The sequence below is a fragment of the Notolabrus celidotus genome, chromosome 24 (genome assembly GCF_009762535.1).
Source record: "Notolabrus celidotus isolate fNotCel1 chromosome 24, fNotCel1.pri, whole genome shotgun sequence".
Taxonomy (NCBI): Eukaryota; Metazoa; Chordata; class Actinopteri; order Labriformes; family Labridae; genus Notolabrus; species Notolabrus celidotus.
The window spans coordinates 9,267,334-9,292,675 of record NC_048295.1 but is presented as its reverse complement, the minus strand read 5'-3'; the positions used below and the strand labels follow the sequence as shown (position 1 = coordinate 9,292,675).

General features: G+C 42.6%; 1 protein-coding gene across 1 annotated transcript in view; it reads right to left on the bottom strand.

The window, feature by feature from the left end:
- Positions 1-25,342, bottom strand: part of xirp2a (xin actin binding repeat containing 2a) — a 52,649-nt gene that overhangs the window by 11,637 nt on the left and 15,670 nt on the right. Inside the window, exons 5-10 of the mRNA XM_034677617.1 lie at positions 16,947-17,025; positions 7,623-7,759; positions 2,539-2,679; positions 729-815; positions 525-594; positions 52-155 (exon numbers count right to left, since the gene is read on the bottom strand). Of these exons, the coding sequence (XP_034533508.1) occupies positions 52-155; positions 525-594; positions 729-815; positions 2,539-2,679; positions 7,623-7,759; positions 16,947-17,025 (618 nt within the window). The remainder of the gene's footprint in view (positions 1-51; positions 156-524; positions 595-728; positions 816-2,538; positions 2,680-7,622; positions 7,760-16,946; positions 17,026-25,342) is intronic.

Here is a 25,342-nt window from a genome sequence, read left to right as displayed (position 1 = left end):
ATAAAGAAGCAACAACTATGATCTGTTTGGGTAAACAGACAGCATCATTACCTTAATTTCCTTGGCTGGCGTAGCTTCCTCGATCGTTTTTTCATACTGCTGCTTCAAAGCCTGGGTGGAAACCTTTGGTAGGTCCTCTCCTCCGACGAGCATAACTGAATTAGACACAAGAAGAAGGCTGTCTCATTAAGTCATTCTCCGTGAGGGAGCTCAGAGGGGGGGAGGAGGGGGGGGTTGGAAGAGAAATAAATCATTTCATTAAAAAACCTGAGTAGTTTTCATTTTCTGAAACCATGCGGCCGTGATTGCCCAATTTCCACTTTCCAATATTTTACCTTCCTGACTCTGCCCTGATTAGATTTGCTGCTCTGCACTGAATAGAAAATCATACGTGGGCCTTTTTTTTTTTCATGGCTCATCCCTTATTCAGCAGTAAGAGGAACAATCATTAATATACAGGACACAAGCAGAGCTGTGATAAAAATGTGCAAATGACGATATATGAAAGGAATGAGAAGAATCACCTGTTTCGTTGTAAGCGCTCCCGTAACTCGCCGCCACGTTGTTGTGCTGGACTCGTTCATCGTGGATCACCTGCGGGAAAGAGGGAGCTGGATCGTTAGTGCGATGGTGACAGACTCCGACTGTTCTCAATCAGGGGGAGGATTACGGCGTATGAGGATGTGAAAAGTTGTGAAAGAACAAAGCAGGAGTTTAAAAGCGTGTACCTCTTGTTGATTCTGAAAGGTGGCAGCAGCGGGGGAGACTTCTCGAACGCTGCTTCTCACAGTCACCTCCGAGGAGCTTGAAACTTCCTGTCAAACACAAACAAACGAGGCACATGAGACAGTTTTACCTCCCTGTGTGTTTGTGTATCTGTTTTCTTATAACAGCGCCGCTTTCTCAGGAGTTTAATTCCACTGGAGGACGGTTCCAGCGATGGAGAGAGTCCAGAAACCGTACAAAACTGCAGGAGCCGCTTCCTCCAGTGAGATTCATGCAATTTGAAGGAGATGAAAGAGAAATATAATATTTGAGCTTGTATCCTCGGCTGTTAACATGAAAGATACATGCAGGGAGGGGGGTGCTCTGTACTCTAGAAACCACTTATGTCAGAATAATGATATCTTTCTTGATGTACGGCCGAGTTTAAAACAGAAGTCGGATATTACACCTGCGAAGGAAAAGCCTAAGCGGAGAGTGTGATAACTGGATCAAGCAGACGCTCTCTCCCCCACAAGAAGCTTTATGTAAAATTTAGCATTCAGCGAGGCCCCTTTGGATCCACTCTGCCTCCCGCCTGAATAAGCAGATGGGGAGCGTGCACGGAGGGGGCTGAGCTGACCTGACTTCACTGAGACTCAGCGAGGTCCCAGGCTGCTGACGTGCTCCAGCGTTTTGCCTCACACTCTGGACCACAGTGGGTGAAGTTCATGCCAGATTCTTTGATCTGACCTACAAGAAGTCATCGCAGCCAAAGCGGGCGAGTTTTTCCGATAATGAACTACAGTAGAATGTTAATCGTTTCAGGGTGATTACTCGTTTCTTATTTAACACTGAGCTGAACAAAAAGGACAAAAGAACTCTCTTGTACAATTTAATCATGCTTAAAGCTTCAAAACTTAATGATGTTATCACATAAAGAGAGGAGCCTGAACACTTTTATTAATCTGTCATTATAGAGCAGATTTTTACTGTATCCAGGGGCGTATCCAGAGGGATGGACAGGGGGGGCATGGGCCCAAAATCTGGTTGGCCACCCTGGCTGAAACTAGAAAATTCTTAACTATGATTGATTATTTTTCTTATCAGAGCCAGGACTTGTGATTAAATCAACTATTTGGGGTTTGTAGCAAAGGTTACAAGCTTTTTTTTAATGGGGGAGGATCTTGATAAGGCACATTTCTACGATGGTGAATTACAGACACTGTAGGGAAAAGGAAAATGGAGCCAGAGGAGATAAGTCATATTCTGATATTAAAGTCACACATTTGTGAGATTATGAGGTTGCAAACCTGACTTCCTGCCATGCTTGACCTCATTAAATTATATTTTTCAATCCCATTTAGCATTTGATTCTGATCATCAGTCTAAAATGAGTCATAAGCTAACTTCTATTAGTATTGCTTCACAAACCAAGCTAGTTAAACCATGTTTACTACTGTAACACTGCCTCACTTGGTGTGGGTGTGGCTTCCTCTGTTTACTGGCTGCATCTGTGGCTTTACCAGGACTTTCATTTGGGACTAAATTAGCTAGTTTTTCCCTCAAATGTGTGACTTCCATCTTGGAATATTACTCTCCTCCTCTGGTTCTGTATTTTATTTTATTTAATTTTTTTACAATGGCTTTAAACTGGATTGATTACATGTCCCGCCAAGATTTGCTGCATGTAACCCCCTGCTTTTGCTCCCCACATTTCCTGTCCCTCCCTCAATCAGCCCTTACACATAAAGACTGAAATGCATCACCTGATACCAGATCTCTGCCACAGAAAGAGGTGCATTATGGGTGTGTTGACTAAGATTTCATCCTCACCTGAACAGATCTCTGCTCATAATGAATCTGGGTGACGCTGCTGGACTGGGAGGACGAAGAGGTGAACTCCTGGTTCTCAAACTGTCTCTTCACGCTGGCCAGACCGCCAGGCAGCGAACACGCCTCTGACTCCTCCATCATCTAACAGAATACAAACAAACACGTTAGCCATTCTTATGCTAATGCTTTCATGATGATGTCACTTCTGTGCATTCATAAGCGAGATAAGATTGATCCTACACTCGGGGAGATGCATACTTTTCTGGTTTAGCTGAAGGAAAAGATATAAGTCGAGCCAAACAGAAGAAGTTTCTTATTTGTAAAAGAGAATAAAACTAGATCAAAGCAACAAAGTCCATTTTTGGAGCTAAAGTCTGGCAGAAATTTCACAAATAGCGAAGATGGCAGGCTCCCAATTTGAATTGATTCACTTTTTCCCACATCTACTCCGCAGCAAGAAGGAGAGAGACATCAATAGACTTTTTGGGCTTTCAGATTAGTCCGTTTAATGGAACAAAAAAGCTTTTTCAATACTTTTTTTATTGAGCCGCGAAAGGAATTACGCCTTAAAACTGAAAAAATATAAAAGCCTGGTTTCTTTGTGAAAGGGGGAGGAGGAGGCGGGAGGACGTCTTCTTAAATCTCATTAGTATGGAGAAAGTAGTTTTCACTCTATGAATTGTGGGCAGGAAACAGACTCACTATTTGATAAAGGAAATTCCTTTTGGGATTGTCAATTACTTTCCTTATAAAACATTTATACGGAAGCTTCTGCATATATAGCTACTCTGAAACTGCAATTTTACTTCCAAGCTGGCTGCAATGTGTGTGTGAGCGAGTGTTTGAACAACACACACACACACACACACACACACACACACACACGTCACCTTTTCTTTTCAATGCAAATGAGGGTGACATTGCAATTTGCAAGATATTGCAGGGTAGGTTAGGGCAGTGACATTTTATGGCACAACACCGTGTTATCAATATTTTACTACCTCAGGCAACAACAACTCTGTTGATAGGACACAGGAACAACATCCTCATTTACAATGGCTGTCACAGACTTAATGTTCATTTCAGCACTAATTTAGAGAGGTCTGAACATTGGCCTCTTCATTTGTCATACTCTGTTTAAAGCTACAGTAGGCAATAGGGCTCATAGTGTACTGATAGACTGGTATTGACGGTTACTGTCTCTTTAAGAAAAAATGAATATTGATATTGTGCCAAACATATGCATACGGTTATAGCATGTAAGTAATTCGTTCATAGAAGGTGGGTCAGGAAGACGAAAAAGAAGCAGCCGCAGCAGAAGAAGTTTCCAGCTAGCTTGCTAGTCTTTATGCGATGTGAGGCTTCTGCCGTGGCGCTAATCACGCCAGAGGATATGACAGATGAAAGCGAGGTTTTCACGCCAGTTTGGGACTTTTTGGGACTTTGTAATTAAGACGTGGCGTTTGTGAATGCAGAAACACACAAAGAAGAATTTGAAATTTCTAGCACAGGGCTGATTTTTATTAAATTTACGAAGTAGCATAACGCTCAATCTTTGTCTTACCTTTTCCTTAATTAGCTGAAACTTTTTCCTTTTCTTGTTGTTTCATAAATATTATAATTTTTTACTTTAAAAAACCAAAAATTAGTAGGAGGGGCTTAGAAAAGTGTTACAAGCTAACAGAATATTTTTTCAATTAGAGTCGCTTACTGTCACTTTAATGCTTTGCCAATAAAGGTTCACTTGATTTCACCTACCTAACTTACCCTAGCTAAGCTAACCAATGCAAAATTATCATTATTGATTATTACTGATATCTGTTGCTGCACATTAGTAGCACACAGTGTTGCCAGATAACAGACTGGACAGAGCTGCGTCTACCATTAGCTCTGCTATCTTTAACACCTTGTCACTTGTGTGTGAACATGCAGACAACAGCTGCCGAGGTATTGAGGAAAAGCAAGATTCCTGTGCTGATTCCATCTGGTAAGTAGCCTCCCCCGTTTTGTAAGCACCACCCCTACACACACACACAAGTACACACACACACACACACACAGATCCACATACAGCTGTCAAAAGCCACCGCACAAGGCTTTAGGCCGCTGAGAATAAACTGAACTGAAGTGTGAGAGGGTCATTAAGTGTGTCCTGCTGATGCTAATACTTATGCTAATGTACTGCTATTATAAGGCTATTGATTTAAGACAATAAAAGATTTATTCAATTGCTGCGCTGCTTCGTGTACCATTGTGTGATAGGGCTGTGTATAAAAAGCAATAAGCCACTTGAGGCGGTGCTTTAACCGTGCTGTAAGTGCAGCAAGCAAAGCACTCTGTTTCATGTTAACATCACCTTTCATTTGATCTCACACAGCCGGGAAGATCGGCCTCAAGTGGCTTGTTGCCTTACAGACCTGGGACTAGCTTAAGGATAATGCACACATGATAACTCACATGGCACAAAGGAGGCAGGTCTTCTCTGGGCCTGAGCTTATTCAAGACAGACTGAGGGGGAAGATGTCTTGTTGTCTTACGAATCAAGACTTGACACTCTTTTTGGAAATCATGGACACTACATCCTCCACTCTGCAGAAGAGAGGGACCGCCAAGCCCCAAACTTGCAGGTTATAACTGCACCAATCAAAAAAGGAGCCCTCATTAGACTGAGCAGACTGATAATCATAATTTGACACTCTTTTTGGAAGTTATGGACACTCCATCTCAAAACCAGCTTCCATGATGGCATGGGGATTAAAGCTGGACTACATATACAGGTTTTGGGGCAACATATGCTGCCGTATCGTCAAGCCTTTTTCATCAGAGACGATATATCCCTGCCTCTAGCTAAGGCTTGTGACCTTATCAACATTAGTGATATCACCGCCATTCATTCACACTCGTTGTGTGACGCCTCTATGGGCTCCCAATGATGTTTAAAAGCCCAGAAGTGCTGCTTTCATGTGATATACTATTAAGAGATACTACTTCAGGCCTTTTTTAACTCCTCTATCTCTTTAAAACAGACACTAAATGTTTATAAGTGATATTCCCGTTGACTTACGTGCTGTATTTGTAGACCAGAGTTAACAAAGAAGCACAGGTATTTTCCACTTCTGTAGGGCTGTATTTTAGATAGCGAGCTGGCTCTCTGTAATGGCCTTGGATGACTTGCTGCGCACACAGCTGAATTATTGGGTTTATAAAGTGCAAGCAGGCTCTTCAAAGCCGCTGCAGCTTTTTGGTCCTTGGTAATGACTAATGACTTGAGGATATTCAGAAATGTTTTTTGTGTTTAATCAAAGGAGTTATAATGTGTGAAAGGCCGCTGATGTGCTGCCTGCCTGTGTGGGTTCATCTGAATTTGCTGTAAAAAAAAAAAAAAAGAAAGATGTGTGGTTTTTCTTTCCTTCTCTGCAGAGGCTGTTAAAATTTCTCTGACAGGGTTATTGGTGCTTTTTTGTGCTGCACTTTGTAACTAAATGTGTGTGTGTGTGTGTGTTCGTGCATGTGTGTGTGTGTAGCCTTCTCTGCCTCTGGTTGCCAGTGGATACAGATGCCTGTTTGGGCTGAACAATGTCAACAATTTTATGCAATTACTCCGATTTGACACAGAAAATTCAGATATGATTAGCTTTCTAAAAACCATTTCACCAAGGTCATGAAAGCACGGATCAGGAAATTAAATTTTGCATTTAAGAGGAAAAAAATCACATGAATCAAGGCTGCTGTGTGGATTTGTTGAGTTCATTTCTTACACAGCTTCTTTAAAATATGCTGCAAGCAGTAAACTATAAATCCTTATACTTAAACACTAAACCAGTTGATGGCCTCAACCTTACCGGCACCAAATGGGAAAAGTGGTATATATAATGGATGGATGTACATGGATAATGGCCCTCACCTTCTTTGCTCCTGTGATAATGACTCCAACCACTAGAGGGCGCTCCATATAGGGATGTCACATACAGGCTGAGAAAGAAGAACTACAAAGCTGTCTTTTTGTGAGGACAGGTGGGGAAATTTGTTTGGACAACAGTTTATTAAGACACAGAATGTTCCTAATGGAAATGTACTGTTAGGTTTGATGTTAAATTTCCCATTTTCACAAGGTTAATTAAAGTCAAAACTATGAGATGAAATGTAAAAAGTTATGAGATAAAACCACCCAAAAATGATTGGATAAAATGTCAAAACTCTGAAATGTAAATGTCAAAATTATGAGATAAAAATGTAGAAAATGATGAGCTAAAAATGTCAAAAATGATAAGACAAAATGTAAAATTAATGGAATAAAATATCAAAGTTATGGGATAATATTGTCAAAAATTATGAGATAAAAATATTAAAAATTATAAGAACAAATGTCAAATTTATGGAATAAAATGTCAAAATTATGAGAAAAAATGTCAAATTATGAGATTATGTAGCAATTACGAGATAACAAGTCATAATTCTGAGATTAAAAGTCGAACTCATAAAATACATAATCATTATCATGAGATAAAAGTTTAATTGTGAGCTAAACACAATTTATTTTTCATAGGACCCACCTCTGTTTAGGCAAAGAGGCGATCATGGTTTGGGATATTGGGGTGGCCGTTTGGCTGACCAATAGGATTTCAAAGGGGGCACGGTCACCCCTGACCAACTCTTGGATCCGCCCCTGTATCTAGTTGGACTACTTCACTTGCCATCTTGGACACCTTATAAACATTATACAGTGACTTTTGCTGCAATGCCTTGCCTCCTGAGAGCCCCACACCCACCTTCCCACTTCGATACACATTCACCAGTTTACTCCCCTGAGGTTTTTGTCCAGTACTGAGCTGTGTGACACTTTGACAAATAAGTCTACCAGCCCAGCAGAGCCCTGTGGCACCCATCCCCCAGGTCCCTGTTCAGCAAAGAAGCTACAAGCAGGACGGATGTCAGTGACAGCAGATTTATACTTAGAGAGAATAAAATAAGAGACATTTGCTCTCAAAATCTAAAAGAATCACTTTACTCAGCAGCTTCTTCCTAACCACCCACATATCCTCCCTCCTGTCTCTCCTCACATCCGTGTGGAAGTATCATCTTACCGCAGCAGCCGAGGAGCCGCTGGTTTCCTTCTTGGACACGGCCGCCTGGTACATCGCCAGCCGCTCTTTCACCGACACCGGCTCGGCCTCCGGGTCTTCGGGACGTCCTGACCTGGATCTGCCTGCACTGCCTGCAGCTGCACGAACACAAGCACAAATAAATTAACCTTAATGATGCAAATGCCCTTCAATGGTGCATGCAAACTGAACTCAACTTTATGTAACAGTTAGATGGAGGTTGACTTTTTGTTACTGGACTTAAGGGCAGATTTAGGGGGAAATCTGAGGCTCCAGAATCAGAAAGCAAGGACGTAGAAGTAGAGAAACACTGAATATATCGAGGTAGTGTCTTTATTTTTGAACTACTAAAGTCTTCACCTTCCTCTCATTACTACAGCTTCAATTTCCACCTTCAGTTTGATAAATATATCCACATACTTTCAGATTCTGTGGATATTTTCATCCAGAAGTGGCCCGAGGCAAACAATCCGTAACAAACGTCCACACGAAACAGGAGCTGAATACTCATCAATCACGAGGCACTACTTTATGATACCTCATATTGCCCGGCACATCCCTGCGGATACCCAATTAAGAGACGACCACTGATTTTGCGTTTGACTTCTCTGCGCTACAAAGCATCATTAGGCAACAGAGAAGGCTCCATTAGAGCTCGGCTCACTCCCACACTGGACCTTTCAGCTCTCGGCGTGCTCCCTCTCCCTCTCTCTCTCCAGGCAACGACACCGTGGGATGAAAGAAGAGCCTAAATAGAAATTGTTCGCTCTCATTATGTGCTCACGCTGTAACCTTTTGACTCTTTTGAAACAATACTCCCCTTTTTATATTTTTGCTTCCGTGTTTTCAGCACATGTATGTTTACGAGTGCAACTTTGGGCTCAAAGAAGAGGTCAGGATGAGTTTATTTCATGTGTATCTGGAAGTCCTTCAGCAGCTGCTTCTTTAACACACACAGACAGAGTGAAGGTCCCCTAGGTGTTATAGTAGTATTGGGATTAGAAGCAGATTCAGGGCTTAGTCGTATAGAACATACCGTTCATGCTTATGCAAAGCAGGCTATGCTAGCACCTCTCTCTTCCCTTACGCTTTACATATGACAACACAAGCTTGATTTAGACTACTCCTGGTAAACATAACACCAGAATGTAGCGGCCACACATACACAGTATGATCTATGTCTCACCCTTCTCCAAGGGGGCCGATTGAATACATAAGTTCCCAAATAAGAGGTCTAATAAAAAACTACGGGATTGATTATTATTAGACAAAAACGCTCCCTCTGACGATGAAAACTTGAATCAGGTTGGTGAATTGTTACAATACCCATAATTCTTATCTGCCTTATTCCTGTCCCCCTAAATTATAGCTGGGGGTACAGTGTTGTAATTGGCTAGCAAAAAAAGGATACGACACAATTCAATATTTGATACGATAAGATAAGATATGTTACATGATGATACAGTACGTTACTTTACGTTATGTTCCTTGACTTTACGTTTTCGTACTTTACGTTGCGTTACTTTACGTTGGGTTACTTTACGTTGGGTTACTTTACGTTGCGTTACTTTACGTTGCGTTACTTTACGTTGCGTTACTTTACGTTGCGTTACTTTACGTTGCGTTACTTTACCTTGTGTTACTTACATTGTTAAGCTACTTTACTTTACATTGCAGTGGAATGCGTTGCGCTATGATCAGATAAAATACAATATTTTATGATATGATAAGATACAAAACAATACAAGATATGATGCGAGAGATTTGATACGATCAAATAGATACAATACGATACAAACACAATACCATACCTTTCAATTTAATTTAAAACACCATGTGACACCATAGGTTACACTTTATTTCCTCAAAGACAAATGTTCCTTAAACATTTAGCTACCCCTGCAGTTGTACCAATAAATGAAAACAACAATGTGTGTAACTACTCGCCAATCGCGGCTGAGGACAGCTGAAAAGAATAAGTTCTCAGGGGTAAAAATAATGACTCAAAATGTCAAAAGTCTGGTGTTACTGAATATTTTGAAGTTCATGCATAATATTTGTTTGTATGCATCCTTCTGGTGTGAGTGGCACCTAATACAGACGCCATGTGACAAGAGCATGCCCTGCTCACCCCACCAAATTTAGCTTTCAGCTACATCTGGCATGTTGGTGTAACCAATAACCCGTCATGGAGAGAAATAGACTGCCTGAGCATCTGAAAATAAACTGGGGTTTTTTAAAATCCTATAAATATGGGTCAGAAATCCAACACCTGAGGCTGCGGCGTAACCTAATGCCTACCTGATGACAGAAACACAAGGATAATGCCCTCATTTATCACCCGAGATAAATGTTGAAGTCATAGTCTGGAGCTGTCAGAGAGGAAGAGACAGAGGAGGGAGGGTGGGAGGGGGGGATGATGCCCGAGAGCGGTGACAACAGCGCTTTGGATATCTCTGGCTTCCCAGAATGCCGTATGCAAAGCTGCCATAACATGAGGGTGAGGTAACCACGGCTCAGACGGAGAGTGGGGGGAGAGAAAAAAAAGAAATCAAGCTGGCCTTTTTATAAACCGGCTCTGTCTGCCGCGTCATGTTCCCTTAGTGACAGGGAGATTTATGGAGTGGAAGTGTGTGAGAGGGGGAGAGAAAGGGAAGAAAGAAAACAAAGAACTTCTAATGAGATTATATTTTCAAAGATTTCAAAAGCTGTTTCACCATCTCCCTATGCTGGCGCTAATTAAAAGTGGCACCAAAGGGCGTTTAATTAGCATAAATAATGGCGTCTCCTAGCTTAAAATGCCCGAATATAATGAAGGCGATGTCTCTGCGTACGTTTTACAGGCTTACATTTGGAACCTGTGTTTTCTGCGTTTGATGGAGGGAATATTTGAGTGCTTAGCCTCACACTGACTATGTTTTTCCTCCTCTGTGAGCAGTAGCATCTTATCTCTTCAACGCCACAGTGGTAGCAGAAGTGATGGCACCAGGGCGGGGGGGTAATGGAAGTCCGAGTCGAAACAGGGAAAGCCAGCGTGAGCGACTCGGCGGCTACATCGAGCAGAGCTGAGGGGCGGTGACCTCGCTGTCACTAGCTTCTTCTGAGCCACGAGAGGTGAGGAAGCGTGCCGCCGGCTAGCTAGAAGCGAGGAGGTGAAGGGCGGCGTGGGGCGTTAGACGACAGAGGAGAATTTGTTGAAAGAGAAAGAGAGAGTTTCAGAAGTTGAAGGGCGCGGGAAGAAGTGGCGTGGTAGCTTAAAGCTAAATCCAAGCCCCATAGATCTATGTCAAGCCGGGGCCGTCCGCTAATCACAGAGGTGTCACCCCCCCTCCGTTCCCTGCCTTCCCCTCACAACAGAAGCCTTAAGCAACCCAATTTTCTGTTCATTACTTACTGACCAAAGCTTTCGGCTGGCGGAGGGGGTTTGACAGGAGAGCCAAATCGAGCTACACTAATTGAAATGTCAGCCGTGGAGGGCGATTTCCTCCTTTACAGACGGAAAGCAAAACAGGCACAATAATTGAGCTGTCAAATCTATCAACGTAACTTCTTTACACGGAGACGGGAGCGCCCTCAGGTGCTTCCTCATGCTACGCTAAGCACTTTGTCTCCGATTTGCTATGCTTTCAGAATATTCCGGATCAGTGTGAGGAAGCAGGATGGGCCCCCATGCATGTTTTATGATGTTGCTCAAATCTAGGTGGAAGTTAAGTCTAATAACTCATTCTTTAAGAAGCTACGGCACCTGATGTCTCACAGCTTGGCTTCACTTTATCCTAATTCCAATTTTACACCAAAGACGCCTCAGCCTGGGCAAGTCTAACTGATTCATTATCGGCTAAAATGTCATCTACCGTTTCCAATCTGTCTCCTTCCACTTGTGCTTCAGTGGAAAATCACTTTAACAGAGCTGTGCTGACAGTGAGGCTTATTCTGATGCAAGAGTCAGCCTTGAAATGCGGATAGTCTTTCTTCGTCTCTTACCTTCTTTGACTTGCTCTGAACGTCCAGCGACAATAGAATCCAAAGGAATAGAAAAAAGGACCTTGGATCTCTCTGAAATTACAAGGGATTAGCCACTCAGCTTTTACCCGACACAGACGGCGAAAAAGAATCCTAGGCAGAGACGGACACGGACAGTGAGGCTTGGAGACCAGCTCCAGCAGTGTGATCCCTCAGCGCAGTGAGGCCCAGGCATCCAGTGACAGCTGATTTTATTTTAGAAGCACCCCTTCGTAAAAAATAGGAGTGACTAGCACAGAGGGGGGAGTACATGGATGTGGGTTTTCAGGATCAAGTATCGAGGTACCCAACATGCCCTTAACCTTATGTCACAGCAGGGTTATGGACACACACGTCCCTCACAGGGAGAATCAGATACTTGGAACATCCTTCCTCTGAGCAGCAGAGAGTATTTAGATGTAGCAGTCAGTGCTCGTGTAGCACGGTGAGTATCATGGCGTTTCATGATTCAGCATGCGGATTGGAGATGGATTTCATACACAGTCCTGAATTCTTAGGGAGTAGGAGGCTTATAGCATCCTACAACGCAAATTCTTCCAAATAAATGGTTGAACATTTCCAGAAACATACTAATTGGCTTTTCGGCAAGACCTAGATGAGTTGATTGATAATATTCCCAAACCTGTATGCCAAAAGCCTGTACGAAAATCTGGAAGTAGAGTACAGTACATGACTTTTTTAGGGCAGGCTTGCTCTTTCTCTCTAGTTACAGAATGCTAAGTTAAGTTAATACTGTCTCCAAATAAATAGTTCCAGTAGTTGATGTCAAACTGAAAAACTTTAAACTTCTGATTCCCCTTAAGCTGGCTATTCCCCAAAAATAGTCCCAGCACATAAGTAGGTCTAGTCCAGGCTTACTCTTTCTCCTTAGTCACAGCATTTATGCCTAATCTAAGATTAACACCTACTGTTAATATCAAAACCACAACTATTTGACATTTATATTGACCCAAGCTGGCTGTTTAATCTGCTACCAGTCTGAATGATAAGCAGAGCTAATCAATGGCTGCTCCAAGCTCCTTGTTTGGCATACAGACATAAAACTGATATTGATCCTCTCATGTTACACCCGGAAGGAAAACTAACGAGTATATGCTCCAAAATGTCAAACCATTAGTTAATAATAGATGACTTGCAATGAAATTGACCCACGCAAGTCATTCCAATATACCATTCCTATATATAACCCTGTTTATATGTGTGTATTATTGATTATTGATTCATGTTACTACCATTTTTAGATCAATGCTTCCTCTCAGACAAGCTTAAACTTCTTGTAATACAAACCTGGAAGCTGCTTGAATTCTGGATTTTTTTCTGTCTGGTGAATAATGTGAATTATTCTGCAAGGAGAAGTTGAGTGGACATTTCTGGCAGAAACCTTTGCCCCCATTAAAAACCTATCCTGCAACTTAATTCCTTTCTTCGAGATGCCTTTGCACCTTTAGGACAGCTCTTCAGATGAACAGCGGGGCACTCCAACCAGCGCTAAGTGAGAGAAATTCAATGCTGTGCCTGCTGCGCGGAGGCCCAAGAGAATTGAGCTGGAAACCTTTAACGATCCAGACACAATCAAGCAGGTCATCATGGAACGATAGAAAACCGTATTGTTATCCTTTCTTTTTCTTTACTTCCTTTCTGACCTTCTTTCTACCTTCTTTTTCATCTTTTTTTCCCAGACATACGTCGCCCTGCAGCAGTAGCACAGGTCTTCTTTGAAACCAGTGACCTTATGTTTGTGTCTGATCAGCCGGGGGCTTTTCATTCTCTCTTTTTCAACCTACATCCTTCCTAACAATGTAAGAGAGAAACAGGCTTGTAGAACCCCACAGGAAACTATTGATTCCCATTCTCTCCATATTATTTGCAGTGATCATGACTGTTTACTGACCCCACGTATGAAACACAAGGTGGTCTCTGGGAGCCCACCCTGCGAGGCACCGTTGGCAGCGAATTGACTTGAGAGGAGCGTGGTTATCAGGCTCGTGGAGGTGCTGCGCTCTGCTGATAATCCCGCTGAAATTGCACATGGATTTCCTGTTCCTGAAGTAGAAAATAAACATACTCTGGTAGAATACCTAATGAAGGGGCCTGCAAATATCCCTGTGAAGCCTGAATAGAGCCCATATTCATCAAAAATTAAAGTAGCTTTCAAATAATAAAGATCTGATTTATGGCTTATTATTTGAGTAGAATTCCTATCATGAGATTTTCCTTCTTATCATCTTGGTTGGATAGTGCAGGCTAATCAATGCTAATGACTCAAGGAGTACTTCACCTTGTTTTTTTTTTTGTGTGTGTGAGAATACAAAATCAAGACTTTCCCAATCCCTAACATCTCAAACAACTTCATCATCAGCGAATCAGGGGAGCAATCTGAGTGGAACTGTGTTTGCTATAATAATGTTGCTGGATGGGCTCAAGTCATTTTGACATTGGCACAGGGGTGTATCCAAGGCGTGGTCAGGGTGGCCACGGCCCCACTTGAAATCTGATTGGCCACCCCCAAATTTGGAGGAGATTTTTGGAAACAGCAACCGATTAACTGAACTTAGCAGGAACACTGTAACTAAGGAGAAAGAGCAAGCCTGGCCTAGAGCAAGTCATGTACTTGATTACTTTCTATATTTTAGGAATGACTGGACTTCTTGCACTGGCCTGTTATAGCAGATGTGACATTGGATAAAACTAGCTCTGCTTTTGGTGTTGATGCTAAGATATGCTAATATTTTCTTCCTCTATTACAATATTTAGCATACAGGCTTTAGAATATTATCAATCAGAACCAAATGTGGGTTAAATTTAAGTTCTAAATGCTAAATGTTGGTAACAAAACCAAACATCTTGTCAGTGTAATAATTACTAAATACAATCAGCATATTAGAGTTATTCTGTTCGACACTGTTCAGAAATGGTGTGTTGAAGTGTCAAAGCATTTGTTTTGAGGACCTATTTTCACATTTCCTTATTCCAAACCCTCAGAATATGCTGTGCAGAACTTGTATTGATTCACCCCGAGGAGCCACGAACCAACTTAGCATCAATAAACAAACAGTCAAACATCAATTTTCAATTTCAAAACGTCAATCATGTCTTCAGCGTTCATTTGTGTCCCATTACAGCCACTAAGGGAGTCACATCTGTGAGTGACAGGGAGAAAATCTTTGTTTGTTTCTCTCAGAATAATATTATAAAGACATCAACATTTGGCATGCTAATCTGGGAGGAGATTAATTAAAACAAAAGCAGTCTTTTGGCAAATCCTGTTCCAATTGGCAGCGTTTGCACACTTTGAGAAAGTCTCGTGGGCAAAGTGTGTCTGACGAGTTTAATCAGACCCAGACAGATATGAATATGCACACGCAACTTAAATAATAAAACAAAGAGCATGCCCGCGATTGTTTGTGCTGCAAAACCAGATCCGGTTGCATGGCGGTGATTCTGGTGGAAGTAAACAAGGATGCCTGTTTTGAAAGGAGCATGAGCGCAGAGATTTAGAGGTGAGCTTTGCATCTGTTTAAAGTGCAGTCGCCCCGTCACCGTGCTTTATTTAAACACTGTGGCTTTGCAGGGAGCAGCTCCTCTAGACCCCCTCTCTCCGTCAGTCATTTGACCTGGCAGACAACGCCGCTCTGGCGTGACAGCTTGTCAGCAAAGACAAAAGCCGTCGCTCAGTCAGGACAACAGGAACGCAGGATTGTCAAGAAGCTCCAATTTTAGAGCCGGCACTGAGATTTAGGGACGTGCAAGGGTGACACGAAAGCCTGAGTGATCTCAGGTAGAGATGGAGAGGTTCTAAGTCTGTGTGTGGGAGAATATGTTGACTATGAGCATGCATGGCTGGAGTCATGTGTGGTTGTGCATGTTTTTAACACCTTGATGCCACCTTCAGGTCTGTCAACACTTCCATCACTTTGGACCATCACTCTCAACAGTCACTACCTCCGTCTCTGTGGGGTTGCTTTTAAAATTTCCATCCAGCATTGTTTCTCCAGAACAGCTGAACTTATTTCTACTCATCACCAAAAAGCAGACAGACGTTGCAACTGGTGCACACTGTGACTCATTTAGCAGCTTCGACAAATATGTTCTTGGAAGGTGGTGGAGACCAAAAAACTAGCTAAAAGTCAGTAAATACTGGACTTAAAGTAGTCCAAAGAATGATGCTTTACCCACATAGCAAAATTGGTCTGGCCTGGTTCTTGCCCGCACAATACAATAAGACTCGGCCAACATACCACAAAAAATGACAGCCCTTAAGTGGCCCAGATATAGTGTGTGGGCATGTGTGGGCCGTCTCTGGCAAACTATATCTGGGCCACTTAGGGCTGTCATTCTTAAGACCTTGTATTCTCCGTGCCAAAACACATTCTAAACATATTACAACAGTATGGCTCTGTAGTAGAAGAGTCCTCCCATGTGTCATGTCGCCCCTTAAAATCAATCATTTGGAACTTAAGATGAAGGAGACCCTTAACTGCAGCAGCTAAAATCCTGTATTAGGCAAGAATGGGACAACTTTCCTCAGCTCTCAAATGTTTACAGAGTGTTGTTGAAGAAGAGGTGATGCAACACAAAGGTAAACATGCCCCTGTCCCAACTTTTTTTGAAACTTGTTGAGTTTAAAATGAGCTCACATTTTTCAGTTTTAACATTTCAGATGATGTCTTCACATTCTGCTTTTGTCAACATTTTACAAAGCGTCCCACATTTTACTGTGACTACTTTAAGTTTTTTGATCACCTCTCTTCCATGATAGTTACACTCCATTAATGATCAATGCACGATGACACCTTGGAGGCGAGCACTTCCTTTAGTTAACATTGGATCCCTGCAGTGTTTAAAAAGCCCTGCACCTTGCACTGTAAGCTCCATCTGTGTGCACAGCGCTATCAGTGGGAACAAACTGGGGGTAGCCACCGCAACGTTGCTATCACAGAAAATGGGAGCTTGGTATCTCTCGGAGCCCGCAGCTTCCCATTAAAAAAGCTGCCAGGGAGGCTTCCTTATCTGGCAATGAACTATCTAGTTTTCAAAAAAACCCTGCTCTCTGCCAAATGTTTATCTTATGGAACAAATGGAACGCCGCATTGTATTAACCAAACCTGCAGCCTCCAGTGTTTGTTCCTTTGTTTGTTTGTCTGACAGAGGAGTGTAACGGTGATGCAATCAGAGAGCAGACGCCGGCTGTCATATTTTATAAAGGTTTGAAGTTGCGTCAGAGCTTTCTGAGAAAGGCAACTTTTAACTCTTTGAAAGAAGGATGAATGAGAAAGTACTCACAGGGAGATGTGTCTTCAGGTGAGGCCATGGTCGGATGTGCCGCTCTTTTGGACGGGGAGGTGTGGACGGTTGTTGCTTCCTGGTTGGGAGAAAGAGCGTTATCAGTGAGAGCACCTGTGCTGTTTTTTTTTTTTTAAAGAGTGAGGTGAGGCGGGCTGATACACACCCTGACACACACACACACACACACACACTCTGACACACTTACTGCTGCCTTAAGAGTGAAAAACGATACAGCAAAGCGTCTGCTGCTGTCGACTCGTGTGCTCACATGTACACACACACACGGTGCACACATTTGAGAGTGTAAAGAGAGGACGACCTTGAGCACAATGTTAACAGTAGGCATTGACTGGAAAGTAAGTGCAAACAGCGCTTGGTTGAATTTTAATAGAGCCACTCTGGCTGTAACTAAAGATGTTTTCACAGGCTGCTGTTGATAAAAGGAACAGCATTAGTAAATGGCATGTCCTTGGTGCATACAGCCTTGTTTTTCCCCTTGAAGCGTTTTGTCAAAACTTAGAAGTCAGCCAGAGCAACACACCTATTCAGTTGCAAATCATCCCCGCGGATGGAAAAACACACCTGTGAATGTTTGTGTGTGTGTGTGTGCTTTTTTCCCATTTGCAAATCAAATGTATTCCCAAAAGCGTTTTTTTTTCGACAGCGTCTTGCTACAGAGTGACAAAAAAAAACACAACAGATACACACATGTGGCACACACACACACACACACACAAAGAAAATGTGTATCTGTCGAGCTCAGTTTACTCCTTGCTGCTGAAGGTGTCAGTCGTAATTTCAGAAATGCGCCGAAGAACAAAACATTGTCCTCAAGAATCCCATTTAGAGCATCCCGAAAGACATGTTTGGTATTTTGCATACTTTCCTACTGTAACACACACACACACACACAGAGAGAGAGAGAGAGAAAGAGAGAAAAAACACAAACTACAAGAAAACAAGGATGCAAAATAATCTCCTGTCCTATCCCTGTCACTCTGTCTCTGTGTGCCGCTGAAGCAGCACTCACATCGAATGAAGCTCAAATCAGTGAGCTGCAAAGAGCAGGCGCTCGGCCCAAAACGGCTGCTAACCGCGGCTCCCAAGTGCTCCTTGTCGGACTGCTTACATTAACGCAGTATTTTGTCTACAGCGGGGGCGCTGCTTGGCTCAGGGGATGATTAAGTGCACGAGTGGTTGGGATGTATCAGTGTGTGAGTTTTGCGGTGGTTCATTTCGGCTGGTTAGAGGAGGGGAAGTCGCCTAACGAGAGCCATTAAAGGGATTCAAACATTAATCTCTCTTTGGTTGTCTGATGGGCTTGTTTACACTTCACTTAAAGCCATCGCTTGTGGTGAATTATGCAGCTACTACATGTGGTGTGTGGGTTTGGAAAGATTTTCACTGAGTGTTAATACAGACTTTTTCAGGAGTATTACAGCAGAGGGAGCAACTTTGAATCTCATTGAGGTTGTGGCTGCTTTTATATGGAGAGAGTGAGAGCAATGTGTTAGAACTGGCTTAGCTTTAAGTAATTATGTTCTACTTTTAAAGTAATTTACTGGCTACAGGAAAATAGATTAGAGCTTGTGTAGCAACTAAAAAGGAGTCATTAACCGAACGTTCAGAAATAAGTAATCTAACAATAGCTGCGTATTTGAACATTTAAAGTTAAGTACGGAATGATGTATAGTGACTGGGTTGTTATGCCAAATAGAAACTTTGGCTGTGAAACAATCCATTTTTTAATCCCGATTAGTTTTTTATCCTGATTAATTGTATGAAAGAACAATTGTCCCCGAGTTTGAAGGTTGGTAGCATTTCTACACCGATGATGGTCTTATGAGCCTAAGAGACATGGTTGAATCAACATCAACTTTAGAGTCCTTTTCAGTCAAGTCCTTAGTCCTTATATCAACAGATTCATTATTAGGTCTATAAAATTGCAAGAAATACTTCAAATGCTCAACACGATGTCTCAAAGGCCAGGTTGTCTTATCTTTTTTACACCAATGAAAGTTAAGTAAGGAATATGTATAGTGACCGGGTGGGAAGGGATAGGCTGGGGCATGGAAGGTGAATGGCAACCTTCAATACTGCAGCAGCTGTTCTATGTTTAGGGTTTTTTGTATGTGTTTACCAGCAATATATGCTGCAAGAAAAATGTATCATGATTCAATCTATGTAAAACTCAATTAAAAAAGTTAAAAGAGGAAGTCAAACTAATTGCAATTCCACACAATTTATGTTTTAATAGATTTGTCAATTGCGTCAATCATCAGCAAAGAAAGTGAGTGGAGTTAGCTTTAACTCGTTATTGACCTGTTAACTTTTCTAGCCCTAGTTTTGCCAACATTTTCATTCACGTTACAGTCCAAGCATTCGCAAACTTCTGTGCTCTCTGACGAAATATTAAATAAGTCTCTCAGTACTTTCAAATATAAATAACATCTATAAGCAATCTCAGAGCTACACTCAGCAACACACTGGAATTCAAACCATTCAAACTGAGACCTGAGCGAAAGCAGCTTTTTTTTTAAGGTTATTGGCATAAAGAATGTTCTTTCTCTTTGAAGAGGTATGTGCAAGAGCAATTTTCAAAAAGCCAAGGAAAGACTGCTTCTGTGCAAAGAGAGATTGATAATGTTCAACGAGAAAAAACATGAACTTCATAAGAAGGATGGTCAAGGGCATGGAGAGACGTCAAATACATAAGCTGTAATACTTATATTGTATTCATTTTCAAAAGACTGCTAAAGAAAAATACAGCACAAACATGTTTTGTAGCTGCAAGTGTAACAGGAATCAAGGCTAATCAATAGTAAATGTCACTTCAGTCCATTCTTAAGACATCATATTGGTGGACAGTGTTCTGAGATGACATGCGGTGTATTTTTGACTCTATAAATACGAAGCGAGGGATGCATTTATCTGTTTAATGAAATACAGTAACAGGATGAACAGCAGCAGGGCCAAAGCTCAATGTCTCATGGAAGCATCACCGAGTGCTATCTAGCTTTGAGTCCCCACCATATGGTCTCTTTGGCGCCGGCTGCCACAGAGAGAAGAGGGAGAGGGAGGGGAGCGGGAGGTAGTGGCGGTGGTGGTGGTGGCGATGGTGAGGGGGATGTTTCTGCATCTCTCCAACAGACTGACAGAGTTAATAAGGGACAGTGCTTCGTGAAATCTGTCTAAACGTTGCCGGCCTGTCGAAGGAGATAATCCCCGTGAAAAAAAAATGGATCCCCAGCTAATGAAATCAATGCTCGCCATCTGGAATCATATCACATGTGACAGAGGCCTACGGAGAGGCCAGTCCGACCTGTGACGGTGCAACCATGGTAACAGGAAATAGTCATGCACCCGCTGCTAGCCAAAAAGGTGCGACACAGTGACACCCTGCACCTTCTCGTTGGCACCCATTAGAGCAAGACATCACCACAGCACAGACAGATCCGGGGAACTGTTAGCTCCCGTCGTATGTTGGAGGGATTTCACCATTTCCCTCTGATTGTCTCGTGTCAGCTGTTGACATTTCCGTCCTCTAACAAGCGCTTCTTTTACCGCTGTAAAAGGACTCTAATGACATGCCGCAGTGCACGGAGGGTCCCCGAAGAGAGCTGTCCGCCCCCCTCTTCTCAAATGTTCTCCATCTGTCCTCCCCCTCTCTCCTCCTGGGTCATCCTCTGCTTAAAAATGTCAGTCTTAATAAGTCAATTAGTCAAGAATTGAGTGTAAGGAATTCATTTTTCTGATCTTCAGGAGGAGGATGTGCCAACTGGGTTTCAGAAAGTCCGTTTTTGAGGTTGTAAGAATTTCCTACATGGGGTGACATTGTTTGAATCTGAATCTCTTGTTTTACCTCAGTCTGTTGTGAATTTTTCACAGGTAAAGCAAATGTGAGTCAGCCCTGGAGTTTTCTTGTATCAGACAAGGGATCATATGGTGTTTTGTGAAGCAAGGATCAGAAAGATTTTCAGCATCAGTATGCTTCAAAGTGCTTGTTGGATTCTCAAACAGCTCAAAGAGCCCCTCCCAGCTGAACTTCAACACATCAGAGGCTGCAACTGAGTTTTTCAACTTTGTTGAAGAAGCAACAGGGGCGGGTCCAAAGGGGGGGAATGGAGTGGCCTCATTGAAATCTTATTGGTAAGAATGTCATACAACAGAAATTTAAATATATATCTAAATATGTTCGATTCCGCCGTACTACCCATGTGACTTTTTGAGGTGAATAATGAAACACAGGAACATAAAATCTGTATGATACTTTATGTTAGTTATTGTTGGTGCCTCAGTTTGGCCACCCAACAAACAATAAACAAAATCTGGACACACCCCTGTGCAGCGATTGGTTACATGTTTGGAGGTAAGAATCTTTTTGAATTCCTCACACAATTTCTTCTGCGATCTTCATGCACAAATGAAAGCAATAATGTTTGAAAGTTGGCACTGTTTAAAGCTTACTGCTCCATGCCCTACTTCATGACAGAGTGGAGAGCCGAATTAACACTTTTGCCTTTGGTTACGTTCAATGACAGATCTTACAGACTACAGTGTTTCAAGCGAACCTTCAAGGGAATAATGATGAGGAGACTCAAAGCAGCAGCCAGTGAGCTTATCTTATCTTTGCAAAGACTGGGAACGACTCGTCCATCTTTGTCCTATAGTTACAGAATCTGCCTACAGCGACGCTTAAGCTCACGTTTCTTTAATCTCTACAAAGTCTCACTGTGAGGGAGTCGGGTAAGAGATTTGAGAGATTTGCAATTGGGTAAATGTGTGTTTTCCCCAAAATGTCACCCTTTAAAAGTTCAGTGAAGAACATTCGTGATCATCCTTGATGTTGGGTGAAGTTTAACACAGCTGGACTCTTGCAATTAAAGTAATCACCAGTCATACTAAAGGTTTCTGAGGGGCTGCTGCATCATTCATGAAGTCAAATTCTGTTTATTCCAATTAAAGCTGATTGGATCTACCAGCACACTGACTTCTAAGTATCCCACTTCCCCCCTTTGCCAGAATCAACTGGAATCATTCTTTAATGAATCAGATAAGGTCAGTTGTATTGTCAATTATTATGAAAAGTTCATGTTTGTGTTAAATCAGTCAAAGTGGGGGCCATGAAGGGGAAATTAGGAACAGATTTTTGTTGATGAAATGTGGGAAAATCAAAGTCCTCTTAATGAATTTGGACTCAAGTTCGCCAAAACCCATAGCCAGCATCAGTTTTTTTCTCCCACAGCTGACTGCTTTGGTCTCAAATAGCCAGGAAATTGCTCTGGGTGATTTTGCTGGAGGTGGTGAAGCTGCAGCAGCAGTTTCAATCGATGAGGTCCCCTGGCTGGCTGGCTGGCTCCACATCAGACTTGACAGTTTGGCGGAAAGAGGGCGCCAACCTCAATGGGATGTACTCCTTAAACACTCTTCTTTTTGGCTTTTGTTTTCCTCTGCTTTGATTTTTCCTCTGCATGCTTTCTTCCTTTCTTAATCTGTCTTGTGTTAAGGCAGCTTCTTCGCCTTCTTGAGTGTTGCTGGTTGTCTTGCAGGCGGGGATGTGCTGTCAGTGAGGCTGAAAGCACCTGGGACCAACACCCAGGAGATGCATAAAATCTCCCATTACGTTCAGCATGGGGTGACTGTCTTCATGCTTTTTTTCTTATGTTTGTTTCTCCCTCCTCACACCAAATTTCTTACAAATCCTCTCAGGGTCTTCGATGATAAGCACACCACATGTCCTCTTGGCATCCTGCAAATAAAGCCCTGAATTAAATGCATTTGACTGTGTCGCTGCAGAAGCACTGCAGCTCTCTTGGTGTATAGCGAGTGACTAAAGGGGCTTGCCAAGAAAAGAAGTCACTCACACACAACTCTCTGCTTGGGTACTTCACTTTGAATAACAGCATACCCTTTGTCGGCGTACATGACACGCATGTGGACACAGCCTCTGTATTTACACACGCACTGTTCAGACACATGCACACTCCCTCTAACAGCTCTTGGACTGAGTGCTGCTGGCTGTGAAAGCTGCCTTATTGGTTTGCTGGCATAACGCACAAGTGGCTGCTCTCGAAAAAATGACTCATGAGAGTGTGCAACAGTAAACAAGTTGCTGGGCTCACCAAAGGCAACCAGTTGCTTATTTCCCCAAACGCGCCTGACCTGCGCAAGAATTCAAAGTGGAGAGCCAAAGGTCTGAAACAGGCATTTCAGACCGTGACAACGCCAGGAGGTGCGTCAGAAAAAAAGTGTTGTTGGCATTTCTTCCCTAGTTGTTGTCTTAGACTTAAAGTAGAGCTGGATGAGCTCAAAACAACAAGACTGTGAAAAAGCTACTTCATATTAAAGTCTGACTGATGTATCAGCAAATGAATGCATTAACCTGAGAGGTTAAAAGCTAAGGGTTTCAGTGATCTCACGTTGTGGATGCCCACAGGCGTACAAGGAAGAAGAAGCAGGTCTAGTGTGAATGTGCAACATGGGGACTTCAAAGCCCCAATTTCACTTTGAGTCAAGCTCAAGCATATCAAATGCACGCCGGTAGCAACAACATGAGTAGAGCAACACTCACTACTTGAAGTGAATGCATTATGGAGGCATGTACTTGGATATTAGCTGTGTCGGCACAAGGTACTGTGGTGGGCGATTGGTGGCGGTGGTGCAGATGGTGTTAGCGGTAAATGGGGTGAATGTGGGAGCAGTTGAGGAGATGGCTGTGGTGGCAACAGTGGCGACCTAGGGTGGGTGTTGACGGTGGAGATTGAGGTAATGATGGGATGATGGGGAGGATAAATGGCGACAGTGGTGATGGTGGTGAATAAGGTGGTAGTGGTGAAGATAGTGAAGGTGGTGATGATGGCGACACTGGCAATGGTGGCAACAGTGGGGAATGCGGTGAAGATGGCGCCAATGGCAGCAGATGTAAAGATGGCAACCGTAGTTACTGTTATGAGATTAGTGGTGCTGGTGGTGAGGATGGCAATGGTAGATGGTGATGCAGTATTAGTGACAGTGGTGAATTTAGGGACGTTTGGCGACAGTAGCAACAGTGGCAAAGATATTAAAGGTGGTGAAGGCTGGAAGGAAGGCAATGATGGTGACAACAGTGGGGTAATGACATTGAAGATGGGGACAGTGGTGAGGATGGCGATGGTGGTGACAGAGGTGATGGTGCTGCCCTGTTAAAAATAGCGACAGTGATGGATTTGGGGACAGTTGTCACAGTGGTGAAGGCTGTGACAGGGATTTAGGATGGTGATGGTAGTGACAGTCGAAGAACATGGTTAACTTGAACAATCAATGTTAATATATGTTGTTTTTTTAATCATCTGCAATCTGTGCAGTTGTGTTTGTCTTAAAAGCGCCACATGTTGGTCTTAGGACTTGTTAAAAAAGGGACACCAAGTAAAGAACTGTGCTATTCTATGAGGTGAAACAGCTCTTTTCCACAAAGGGAACTTAAAGACTAAAATGCAAGAGCGCCCCACAACCTGAACGTGTACCTGTGATGGCATTCCCATTGTTGCAACGTGTTTGATATGCCTCATTGAGAAGAAGACATAGTGTATAAAATTTGCAGGTAAGTTGTGACACACAAGAACTTGAAATGTGGCCCTAATATAGACTTTCTTTGACATTTGCATGTGACTGCCTCAACATCGTTAAATTAACAGAAGAGCCGCAGCGGGAGGTTGAGAGAAGCGGCAGAAAGACAGAACACAGGAACAGAACCCCCTGCTCTCTCTCCCTCTGTGCTCCATACCATCAAAAAACTTCCCGGCTGCTTGAATCTCTTCGCCTCAAGTTATGAGTTGTAAAGTTCCCGGTAGTGGAAAAGGTCACAGAGATGGTTCAAACGGGTCAGGCTGTTTCTGCTTGCCAAAACAGAAAGTTAAAAAAGGACAGTTTTGGGAGCAGAAACAAATGAATGTACTGATCTTACTAACGTTGTGAAGTTCTTTTCCAATAAAAGTGATGTTAGATGTGTGTTAAATCTGTCTTTGAGTCGAAAGCTTAAATATTCAAAACGTTGCAGAAGTGATCCCCAACAGCAGAGATGGAGTCAAAGTGCAGAGGCAGCAACACTGTGAGGAATCCAGTGGAGAATGAAAGAAAGTTATTCAGCACATAAGGTTTAGTGAAGGTCATGACTTCTTCCTGCATTGATTCAAACAGCTGAATAACGTATTCTGTGGCGGAGGAGGGAAAAAGGAAAAAACGCTGATGGCATAACGGTTATTTTGGCTCGGAGATAACGAATTCAAAACCAAATCTGTAGTTTGGATTTCATGCACTTTACTTTTACTATTGCTGACATGCCACATTCTTATAAGTTCCATTTAATTAAAGTTTTAGGGAAGAATGAAAGCCATTTTTTTTACCAACAGTTATTG